This window comes from Podarcis melisellensis (assembly GCF_964234715.1).
Source record: "Podarcis melisellensis genome assembly, chromosome: 1".
Classification (NCBI taxonomy): domain Eukaryota; kingdom Metazoa; phylum Chordata; class Lepidosauria; order Squamata; family Lacertidae; genus Podarcis; species Podarcis melisellensis.
In genome coordinates this window covers 84,003,553-84,015,939 of record NC_138528.1, presented here as the reverse complement: position 1 = coordinate 84,015,939, position 12,387 = coordinate 84,003,553, and the positions used below count along the sequence as shown (strand labels likewise).

General features: G+C 48.8%; 1 protein-coding gene across 7 annotated transcripts in view; it reads left to right on the top strand.

Moving 5' to 3' along the window:
• The window catches only part of SPEG (striated muscle enriched protein kinase), a 110,222-nt gene that overhangs the window by 37,164 nt on the left and 60,671 nt on the right, over positions 1-12,387 (top strand). For 3 of the 7 annotated variants that reach the window (XM_081883782.1, XM_081883787.1, XM_081883786.1), the window contains exons 2-4: positions 4,716-4,805; positions 6,723-6,897; positions 10,465-11,858. In XM_081883782.1, coding sequence (XP_081739908.1) covers positions 4,716-4,805; positions 6,723-6,897; positions 10,465-11,858 — 1,659 coding nt within the window. Of the gene's footprint in view, positions 1-364; positions 405-431; positions 2,199-4,715; positions 4,806-6,722; positions 7,066-10,464; positions 11,859-12,387 lie in introns of those variants that run through there. The other 4 variants (XM_081883784.1, XM_081883785.1, XM_081883783.1 and 1 more) reach the window with 4 other exon arrangements.

Here is a 12,387-nt window from a genome sequence, read left to right as displayed (position 1 = left end):
ACCTCACAGAGTGCTACAGTTCCCAGTACCCTGATCAAACTACAGTTCCCAGGAGCCATGCACACTAATTGTATGGTGTAGGTGTGACCATTGTGCTTGGCTCTGGTGGATCCTATGCCTTGCAAGGCTTTGTGTAGATGGTGCAGTAGGGGGCTGATACACGTTTTGCCCTGGTGGCAAGCTCAGAAGTAGGTGGAAGGCCTTTCCCCTGAAGCCTTTCCCCTGGCCTCCTGCTGGGGTTCTGGTCTCTGTGGTGACTGATGACTATATCTCGTGAGCACTGCCCCGTCACCATATTTCCACTATCTCCCCCTCTCCATCTCAGTCGGAGGTAATGCTTTTTCCTTTTCTTTTTCCTTTGCAGAAAGGTGGCCACTCGCGGCGTTTTGGGCGCTTCACGCATGGTGCGTTGTATTACTTCTGCCCTTTCCTGCCAGAGGCTTTCCTGATATGTTGGGGGCTGGTGGGGGGGGGAGAGAACAGGCAAATAGAAAAAGACTCTAGCTGAGGTTGAGGGGGGTATGACTAGCCTATTCCAGGTGTGGGGAACCTTTGGCCCTACAGATGTGCTGAAGTACAGCTCCCGTTATCAATGGCCTAGGGCTGATGGGAGTTGTAATTCAGCTGCATCTGGTGAGCCAAAGATTCCCTACGCCTGTCCATAGCAACCTCCTCCTGCACCCACTTTGGGAGGTAGATTGCGGGGGTGCGATGAGCTTAGCTGATAGAAGTTAGAGCTCAGTTTGTAGACCTTGGGAGCTGTACATATTCTACAAAGGCAAAGGTTTCTGTTCCGTTAACAAGTGACATTTTACATGTATAGTTTCTCCTACAAGGTTGCAATGATGGGAGAAACTACACCTTCACAAAGTTGACCTGTCTCAGATCTCTACAAGGGATAGAAGCCCTGTCCTTTTCAGAATAAGGAGGCAACATTGCCAAAAGCGGGGATCCAAAGGGAAGCTGTGCACTGTGATACGGTGGCATGTTGTGTGTGTTTTATATAAAGAAGGACCAAAAGACAGATATTTCAGACAGGTTGAATTGCTTTGTGCAGAATCACATTTATGACATTTATGACATTTGGATTACCCTGTCTCAGCTGAATCCTATCTCTTGCTCACACACACAGCCTCTTGGCCCCTCCCTTTATGTTTGAGCAAACAAGCTCGCTACTTAAAGCATTGTTTCCTATTTTGTCCAAACCAGGAAACAATGGTTACCAGCTTTGGAATAAGTCAGGATATTAAACCATAGTTTGAAGTTGGTTTAATCGCCTGCATTGTTCTGAAGCTGGAAACTTGATGCCACCCATTGGTGGCAAGATGATGTCCATATAGAATTCCCTAGGATGGTACATAGTGCCGGTCCGTAGCTTAGGTGGCTTTAAGATGCATTCCATAAATTCAGAGAGGGTAGGCCTATCTGTTGCCATTAACTATAATAACTAAATATAAAAAGTGCTTGTTCAGAGGCAGTGTATCTTTTATTACCAGATGCTAGGGACAAAATACAGAGGTTGGCCCTCAAGTTAATGTCCTGATTGTGAGTTTGCTGGGGGTGGGTGGTGGAAGGGGGGGGATTTGTGGTTAGCTACCATTTGGGAACCATAAATGCTGGAGTAGGTGGATCTTGATCTGATCCTGCAAGTTAAGCTCTACATAGTCACATAATAGGGGGCTTTTGTTGCCACCCAGCAAGGTTTCCTTTCATCATCTGGCACTTCAGTTGCTGTGACATAGGTGGAGGCTGCAGCTTGGGGGAAAGGAAATGAGAGGGTCGTGGCTTGGGGGAGTGGAGAAGATGTATTACTGGTGCTGGGCGTTTTGAACCCGGGTCTTGAAACACGTGGGGATTATTAGAGAAATGGCTGTTGCAACCCCACCCACCCCAGCCCAAGTTTTTAATTTAGTTTCCTGCTAGATTTCACTCCCCAGGCAGGTCCTTATGAGTTTCAATGGCAGAGCGGCACCTTCTGCCATTTAGGTTATGTCCGTATGCCTTCTTGTCCACTTGCATTCTCCCAAATTCCAATGGGTTTCATGGGCCAGAGGCTATAAATCCCCCCTTCTATCACATGTTGGAATATTTGAGGGCCTGGGCTGATTTGGGCGGTAACGCTTTGTTGACGTGTGTCTCTCTTTCTTGCTGCCCCTATGGAAGCGAAGTTTTCCGCTCCTGCAGAAAGCAAAGTTACGGTAGGAAATTGTGCTGCCTCATGCTTTTCTCTTCCCAAGCTGCGTCTCATCCCACACCCCCTCCCAGCCTACCCTCCTGGCTCTCTCCATGCCTCGTCTTCATCCTGCTGCTGCTGCTCTCTTCCTTTGCGGGGCTCATCCTATTCTAGCAGAATTTGGTGGGCATCCTTTTGCTTCTCTGTATGACTGGCCTGAGCATCTTCCCTTCCCACGCTGCTGCCAGCCCTTCCCTGTGCTACTAGTACATGGCGGAAGGTTCTCTCTGCCTCTCCCTGCGAATCTTGCTATTATGCGCTGACTCAATTTCCCATGGAGATGGACATGCAATGCTGTACATGGATCCCCTCCTGCCCCCAACATTCTCTCTTTTTAACCGAAAGCAGACTTTGAGGAGGTACGGTTGTGGGAGCAGCTTGACACATTCCCTTCCAGCTATTATTCTGCTAAAATAAAAATAAAATAAATCTCACACACACACACCAGCACTTCAAGTCCTCTCCCCAAAAGGAGCAGGGCTCTCAAAGGCCCAATTTTTTTGTTTGACTTCCGTTCACCTGGCATGGCTGTGTTGTTGGCCTTTCTTCAACCTGCCAGTCGATTTGCTGCCACACTGATCTGTCAAGCGTCACTCACAACTCTCCCTGTGGTTTTCTTAGCTGTGGGGTAAAGGCTCCTATGGAGAGCTGCAGCTGCCAGAAAAATGAGCTTCTCTCCCTCTCTCCCTCTCCTCTCCTTTCCTTTCCTTTCCTTTCCTTTCCTTTCCTTTCCTTTCCTTTTTTTATGGAGGAGCCACCATGCCCAAGAGGGGCAGACTCCTGGGCTCTCAGTATTTGACTCCAAAGACTTACTAATTTATGTATATTTTTATCCAGTCCTTCTTTGGGGATGTGCAATCCAGGCTGTACTTGGGAGCAATCTGTCATTCTTCCATGGAATCTCTCTGAGGTTGCTGTTGAACCAAGGGGGGCAGAATGATAACCTACATGTTAATATATAGTGGCATGTAAATATATATATATTTAAAAAGCAATTTCAGGAGGCTGTAATTGGGCGTAAAGGAATGGTGGCTTGGGAAGGCTTAAGGTATTCCCACCAGCGTGTTTTCCCACTCAGATTAGTTCCCATTAAACTACTCTTTCCACCTGCAGGGAAGAAGATACAGCCCCCCTCCCATATCTTTCTACCTGTGGAGAGGAAAGCAGCAGGGGGAAGGGAAAGGCAATTATAAGCAGAAAAATGGCTGCCGGGGGAAAGCATCTCTTTCCCACCCACAGGTCTTCTGATCCAGATTGCAGCCTAACTTTCATTTTTTTAAAAGAGAAAATATGTCTATAATATGAAGTTTTGCCATGAAAGCCCATTTTCCCTTGCAAAGTGTGGCTTCTGAGGCAGTAATTTGCATCTAGGGAAATGCAAGAAGAAAGGGAGAGGTCACCCCCCCCCCATTCCACTTGCCTCTTCCAATGTTCAGGACCCTTGTTTACCTAGCAGACAAAGTTCTGGAATTCCACAGAGGTAGAATCACAGAGATACAAATCACCTCCTCCCTTGGGCTCTTTTCAAGGGAGAAGGAATGGGCCTTCCAGGCTTCCTTACTTGCAGCTTTGGTATTTGTTTTCCTCTAGGCACTATGGCTGCCCTGAGTATCTAGATCCTGAGAGGGTGGCAAATTATTGTGAGTTGAAACCTGCACTGCAAGGATGCCACTGGTTGTGCAGGGCCCTGGATAATCTGCATATGTTCCTGCACATGGCTGAGTCAACACAGTTTGCCATTTGATGCCTTTCCCTGAATATGGTAGACTCCAGGTCATTGCTGTTGGGCATATTGCAAATTAGGGAAGCCCTTAAAGAAAATGGAAACTCCACAAAGAGAATGCTTCTTAGAATCAGATTCATTTCATTGTATTTAGTGACCAGCCATCATGTCTTTCATTACATTCAGAGCATTCAAAATGATCCGTGATAAGCCTTAGCCCAAAATAAAACCATACTAATGTATAAAATGACCTAGAATGCCACAAATGCAACCCTAAAACAAATATTGTTCAATGCTTTTCCAATGCTACAACAATAAAACTGTGAGCATAACAGAGCCCTGCTCCAGGGTTCTCTAGAGCTGAGCATTGACGGTGGTTTAAGAGCATCTCTGCTGGAGCAGCACATCTGACACCATTTTGTATGTTTTTCCTCTGTGCCCCCATACTTTAGTACACACTTATGAAAAAAGAATCACCAAAAATATAGACAATTATTTCCAACAATGAGTAATTATTTTATGCAATTCATTTTTTATATTGTACCTTCTCTTCATAACACCAATAAAGGAGTCAATCCGGCCACCCCTTTACTGAGAGCTGAATTTTCAAGATCTTACTTGGGACTTCTGAGTCGCGCAGGATCTGTTTGTGACTCTGCCATACAGTTTTGATGGATGGGTACAAGCACCCAAGGCGAAGGTGTGGACTGACCTGTTGATCAAGGTCCTCCTCTCACCTTGTCCTTTCTCTTGCTTCAGACTCGGAGACGGGAGAAGATGATGCCAGCAGCACACAGGTGACCCAACGCAGCCAGCTCCAGGATGAGACCACCTATAGCTCCCCGACAGGTGAGGAGAAGAAGGCAGGTGAATGGAGAGGTTTGGCAAGCATTCTGAGCAGAATGGGCATGGAACTATATTTCAAACCAAAGATATTGCTGCTGGTGCCCCAGCAATTCTGCCCCCCAAATCCCCTCACAATCCTGAGACTGTAGCCTCCCTGCTGCCTGGCCCTTTCTGAGGCAAGAGTGGTATGTCACATATACCATGCCAACACAAATAGCCCCCCCCCTCCGGTGATTTGTTCACCATGAATCCTATGAGCAGGGGCGTCTTCTGTCCCTGAGTGTCCAGCTTTTTTGGATCATTGGCCAAAGAGTTTAACTCTCCTTCAGGGTTCCTTTTTGCAGGCAGCTACCATTGGAGCATGAGAATTACTGCTCCCCGGAGACATAGCCAACCTGACATCACCTTTTCCTGGAAGAAGGGCGCATATTAACCGACGCAGAGCATTAATTTAATAAAGAGGGCAACTTTATATCAGAAGAGGACTCAGCAAAGCATAAAGGTCATTAGATTCCACAGAAATAAAACTGAAAAATCGCAGGCTTTAACTATAGCCTCCTCATACTAGGTTCCTTCAGTACCCGGTCACTTCAGACGGTGCTCATGCACCTTCCACAGAATGACTAGGCAAATGGGGCAGGGGGAGATAGAGCCCTTGGTTGATCATGCATCCCAGTTAGCAAACTGTGCTTAATGGGGGCTGTATTCTGAATTGAGCAACACCTGGAATCTTTAATGAGCAGGGTTTAAGTGTCGATGGGCATATATATATATATCGTTCTGCATAACATTATACTGTATAAAAAAGCCAATCACACTCCCGGGTGACAAAGAAACAGAACTCAGGATGGAGCTGTGCACATGTTTATGCAGATAGGAGCAAGCTGGATTCTCAGAAGCCAGCAGTGTGGGGAATCAGGTTTATTTCCCTGAGAGCACCCACCTAAGCAGGTGAATAGTTTCCATTCATTCCTTTGAGTAAATGTATGAGATTATTCCCCATGCACTTTTCACTGTTAGCAAACTTCTTTGGCTTTCCAACCTCAGTTTTTCATTGGGCAACTTTTAGCCACCTGTTTGCCTTTCCACAATCTCCTTTAGTTTAAATTGTTCTTTCCTCTCGAAGAGTCTCTTTAAAAAAAATGCAGTCCTATTCTCTCACATTCTTTTTACTGAACAAAAAAAACAGGTCCCAGTTTTCCATCACAAAAGAGGTTTCCCATTGTTTTGATCATTCCGGTACCTCTTTTCAGGTGGTTCCGGGGACAACAACACAAGGCATAAGCTCCCATTTTCAGTTTGGGCAACTTCATCCCCAATGAAGTTGTCTTCAGTGCCTGGCACAGAGCACTGCGGTTCTGGCCTTCCATCTCTGCTCTTCCTTCAGTAGGTAGTCTTGGGTAAGCTAGTCTCTAAAAAGTTGGGGGAACAATGATCTACCTTGCAAAGCAGGATAAACAAGTCAATGATTGCAATGCACTGTGCATGTTAAAGGAGCTACATGAATATTCATTTATATCATTGCAATAAGAAATTGTTCGTCTTTCCTTCCTTCACTGCAAATGCCTGACCTTGTGCGTTGCATAATTGTGTTTCCATTCACTCTGGCCGCATCATCTTGGTGGCTGAGTTGAGTTATTAAGTGACCGACCTGGCCTTGTCTTCTTTTCCTTCTTCGCCCCTCTTCTTTGTCCTTTCCAGCTGAGAGAAAAATGCTTATTCTTAGCCCTCAAGAACACGGCCTGACGCTAACCCATGATATATGCAGTGGCACTGCATGCTCCAAGAAACTGATACTTTACAGCCTCCTAAATTAAACAATATCGATAGAATCTCGGGTTACCAGGCCCCGATCTGATGCAAGGGAGATGGGGGGCTGTCCAGCCCCCTTGATCAGTCCATGTCTGTCTTTCCTTGCAGGGGAGTCGGACACGCTGGTGGATGCCTCCATGAAGACCACGCCAACCTCAGTGCCAGGCCTGTCCCAGACAGATGAGCACTCCAACTGGTCAGGGAGCCAAACCACGGTGTTGGAGAAGGACCCAGAGGCTGGCCCCACGGTGAGGGGACCCTACCTGCACCCCAGCATTCCAAGGCAAGCACCTGCCGAGGCCCGGCACCTGGGGGTGGAGCCGCTGGTGCGGGCATCACGGGCGGAGCTGATTGGCGTGGCCCCGGGGTCCGAGGACAGCCTGTCTCTGGGGAGCGACCCCTACGGCAGTGCCTTCAGCCTGTACCGGGGCCGTGCCCTCTCCTTGCACGTGTAAGTAGCCATGGGGCCGTGGAGTGGGGTGCAAGGGCCATTATGCTGGGACCATCTCTTTCCCCCTACTCTCCAGTCATAATCCCTCGCTGAACCCTCAACCTCTTAAGTCATTGATTCCGAGGCACCACCGAAACTTTCCCGAGCCCCATCATCACAGTCCCGATCCCTGATGTCATGGCACCCTCCATCCACAGCCCCCACTGCACTCTCTATACCCTCTGAAGCCACCCACACTATACTGCCATTGTCTCTCCTACTGCTTCCTCTGCTGCAGTATCTTCCCCTTCCCCATCACCTCCTGCCTTCGCTCTCCTAAAATGTTGCTATGAGGACAATGGGCTGCATAGGTAGGTATCCGCTGCTGTCCCAGGCTTCCCACTCCCCAATCAGCATAGATAGCAGAGTCTCCATAGCTCCTCCCCTCCCCAGAGTTTGCTGTTTTCCTTTGGCCTGGAGCTGACCCTGTTTCGCATAAAGCCAATGGCATCAGTACTGGGCCCTCCAACACCAAACTCTGAGAGATGCCCATTTAATTGGGGCATCAATTGTGGCACTTAAAAAAACAACAATCCAAGCACAGTGGGCTGCACTCACTCTTCTGACACATGGCAATATTATTTAAATTGTTATTAAAATAATGCCTATATCACCTTTCATTTCAAAAGGAATACCAGTGCTGGTATGGGCTAGCGAAGAAATTGCCATGACCAAGCGAGTCATTTAAGCCCTCCGAATCCTGGATAACCCAAATCCAAATTTATAACTTATGGGTGCAACTGAGCTAATATTAAGCACTTCTGAGTTACATTTACTTCAAGGGAAGATTAAGCACCTGCTTAAAATGAATCCTTTTGAGATTAGTGGGACATAAAAGTGCTCTACTGAGGCTTGATTGCGCTTTATGTAAATTAGCCAAACCAAGACAGGACCATTGGATGGGAAATTGCCGTTTCATCTGAATGTTTGATTTCACCCACACACAGAGGAGACCTACTTAGTAAAGGTGGAGACAGTCACAGTGATTGTCATATAGACAGGGGCCTATATTGTTCCCACCAAGGCCTAGATTAATGGGGAGAAATAGCAGGGTTTCGATGCCACCATCCACGTTTGGGGATTTTAGTTTAGAAAAGTAAAGTAAAGGGAGTGCATCATTCAGGAATATATAATTATGTATGGTGTAGAGTCAATGGATACAAAGATTTTTTCTCTCTAGCTGGCTACTGTGGAGACAGAATGCTGGACTAGATAGGCCATTGGTCTGGTCCAGCTGGGGTCTTCATATGTTCTTATATTCACCTATTCCTGAGGTCAGTGCATCTGACTGTTAACCAGAAGATGGAGGGCTCAAGACCTCCCAGGGATGGCTGTGGGCAGGATTCCTGCATTCCAGGGGGTTGGACTAGATGACCCTCGGGATCCTTTCCAACTCTATGATTCTATGATTATTAAACAACTTCAGGCAGGCAAATCTGGGGAAACTATAGAATAGAGAAGCACAATCAGAGGTAGGTAGTCATCCTCATCCATAAGGATGATGTGAAAGAGAGACTGGTTGCTGGTGATTAAGGGAATGGTAATTAAGAACCCAACAAATGATGTAATGATAGTGATGTGATTATCTCTTTGGTAGTGGTGCTTTTGGCTACACTAATGCGACTTTTGATAAATTCAACACACACACATATCTTAAAACCCCCCGTTAAGAACCCCTTTTATTCTAGAAATGTAGCGATGCAGGGAGGCAAACAGGGAGAGATGATAAGCCATGTCGAGTGCCAAATCTCTTCCTCATACCATATATAGATCCATTTCAGTTTCTGAGCCATTAGCAGGCACTGCCCACACATTTTTATTATTTCCCCCCTGTAATAATGGGAAACTGGATACCAGCGGTTTTTCTTAAAAGCGAAAGCTGAAACCCGTCATGCTGTGAAAATGGCAGCACACTCCAGCACACTGCAGAGGCAGTGAGTGTAGTAAGGATCTTTGAGAGGGTGGGTGCAGAGCTACATTAGGTCACTTGAGACTCCCTCATCTTCCTCTTCTTTCCTCCTGAGTGCTTTCCCAAATTTATCCTCACGCTTATCATCCTCCGGCTATGGTACCTGACTAAGTATACACTTGCATAATTCTCACTGTGTGTGTCCGTGTGTGCATGCAGCTGGACACACATGTCCATTTGTTGTAAGGAACTGAGTTGGCCTTAGAATGAATGTATGTGTGCCAAGTATGTATCTGTTCGTATGTACACCTGAGTTAATGTTTGTACCTGTGGGAAACAGCATGTGTGTATACAGGATGCAGCTCTCTATTCTCCTACCCTCTGCCTTCTGTTGCATTTCTGGCTGCACCAGGGCCTCCCCTTGTCTTCCCCTGCTTCCTCAAACCAGGCCAGCCTATACTCATCTACCACTGATGCACAGCCTGATGAACTCCCCCCAATCTCTTCCTTTGCCCTAGTGCAGCATCTGGCATGGCTCATTCAGCAGATAAGACCAAGAGTTGGATCTTGCCAGGAAGAGTGGGTATTTTCTCTGGACTTTTGGCGGAGAATCCCAGTTCACCCATCTGGCCAGTCTTGGAATCAAATATGATGATGATTTATTTATATATATGCCACCCATCTGACTGGGTTGCCCTCAGCCACACTGGGCAGCTTCCAACAAATTAAAACACAAGTAAGACATCAAACATTTTAAAAAATCCCACGTTTTTATGAGGCAAGACCAATCGCAATGCAATCCAGACCACAGTAGGCCACAGCACAGAGTAGGGGCACTGTAGAAAGGTCTAGGTGGGGCAAACAGCTCGAGGAGATTCAGATAGTAAGCCAAGCCACACACTGCTGGAGAAGGCAAAAACAAACACATACAACCTCCTCTGTACACATGCACACACATCTTCATCTAAGGACAGAAGTACACGACTGTTCCTCCTTCTCATTGCCTCACCTCTTTCTTCCATGGGTAATTTAAACCCCAGGTCTGCCATTAGGAGGGGTTGGCCATGTGCTTTTTAATCCAGGTGGTACTCAGGGGGGTACGCAGTACCGGCACCCCTTTGTTGTGAGGCACTTACTGTGACAACTTCATGGTGAGTACCGGCACCTATTTTTCTAGAAAAATAGCACTGGTTCTCCATATTTATTTATTTTTGAATGTATAATCCACACTTTCATAAAAACGTAGCAAGACGGAGTAGGAGGATAAAATCAACAAAAGGATAAAATCAGCAAATATAAGGATAAAATCAACAAAGGTTCCGTAAAGCAGCATTCAAAACATGAATAAGACATCAGCATAGGCACCTGCTCCCTTGCCGCTCACCTTCTTTTGAGTCTTTCAGGCTGTCCTGCCTTAGCAAACTATGCCATGTCTTGCCTTCCAACTGCAGCAACCTCCCCCATGGTGGGTACCGGAGGGATGACGCCAACAGCAGCAGCAAAACCAGCACAGATACCCTCCACCCACCAGCACAGAAGCCTCCTCTCCAGCGCCCAGTGTCCCCCAGAGCAGGGCAGTGCCCCGTCCAGCCGCCTGGGGCTGGCCGTGGCCCCACCCCACCTGTGGCTCCCCGCAGGAAGCTGCTGATGCCCCCCGAGTTCCAAGATACGGCATCCGAGGAACTGGACGAGAAGCTGAAGCGCCCCAAGTCATCTGGCTACTCTCAGGCTTGCACAGGAGAATCCCGGCCCCAGACGCCCCTGAGCGAGGCCTCCAGCCGCGTCTCCGTCCTCCGCCCATCCCCCAAGCTGCCGCGGACGGGCTCCAAGATCTTTGACAAGCTGAAGTTCTTTGAGGAGCGGCGCAAAAGCGTGGAGCAGAATGAGAACCCTTTTGCGGGGCACACGTGGCTGCCGCTACGCAAGACGCGCTCTTTTGACCAGCCCGGCTTTGACGATGCCAGCCCCTTCCTCTCGGCCGTCTCCCACGAGGACCTGCAAGAGGACACCCGCTCCGAGCTGGGTGGTGTGGCGTTCCGGCGCCGTGCCTTCCACCAGAAGGCGGCCTCCTTGGATGAGCGCGGCCGCTTCTCCAGCCGCGTGCACGACATGGAGCACAAGTTCACGGAGGAGCTGGGCCGCATCAAGCGCACCGTGTCTCAGCAGCAGCTGCGGCGGTCGCAAGAGCTCTTCAGGTCACCATCGCCACGTTCCTCCGCCGAGCCATCTGCGCCCAGGGTCCCGCCACCACGGAAACTCAAGCCCCTCAAGGCTTTGCCCCTGGCAGAGAATGCCCACGGCGTGCAGCAGCTGGTGTTGTCCAGCGTGGTCCTGGTGGGGCCCAGAGACGAGACCAAGGGGACGCAAAAGCCTCTGGCGAGGAGCGTGGCCACAGCTGAGCAGGGGGCAGAGCCCAGCAGGGGTCAGAAGGAAAGCGAGCTGAATGGGCAGGATCTGCGGAGGAAGGTGGAGCAGTGCCCGCTGACTCTGGCGGCCCCCTTGGGAAGGAGAGACCTCCTGCAGGCTGGGCATTCAGAGAGCAATGACTGCATGGATGGAGGGTCTGTGAACGCGGCGAAAGGGAGCCATGAGCCCAAGGGTCCAAGTGCAGCCTCGCATGCCCGGAAACGGGAATCTGGCCAGAACGGACATTCCCTGCCCTGGGCCAAGACGGAGCCAGGAGCAGATAGAAGCAGGGCAGGGACCCACGGTGCAAACAGAGAGTTGGAAAGAAAGACTGGGAAAGTGGCAGAGAAAAAGGACAATGCATTGCAGCCTCAGGAAGGGAAGAGTACTCGGAGCAGAGGCAAAGGGCGCCGGACGCGGCGAACGTCGCCTGAATCAGGTATGGAATCAGGGCAAGTGTTGCTGTCTCCTTGGGGAGGAAGCTGGCAAGCTAGGCTGTGCTGTATGCCATGGGGAGAACTCCACCCAACTTCCCACAGAAATGGAGAGGCCTGTAATGTCCTTTCCTCCACTTTGGCAAGACCCTTAGGATTCAGGCTAGAGCATCATGCATGCCTGGGATTGTATGAGCTCCTCGAGAGGGTTGGTAAGTGCTCAGTCTTGGCTTGCCCTTATCTGTTCTGACTGCTTCTCACATTTCTGCCCATGTCATCAGCATCTGGGATGTAATCTCAGCCAGGCCTTGCCTAGAAGAGTCATTGGTGCATAAGCTTAGCATAGGGCAGGTGTGGGGATCCTTGGACTCCAGATGTTGCTGAATTACAACTTCCATCAGCCCCAGCAAGCATGGGGAAGATGGGAATTGTAGTACAGAAACATCTGGAGGACCAAAGGGTCTCCACACCTGGCATAGGGTGTGGGGAAGAGCAGGCTTTTGCAGGGAAAGCTCTGGAGCAAATACAAACAAA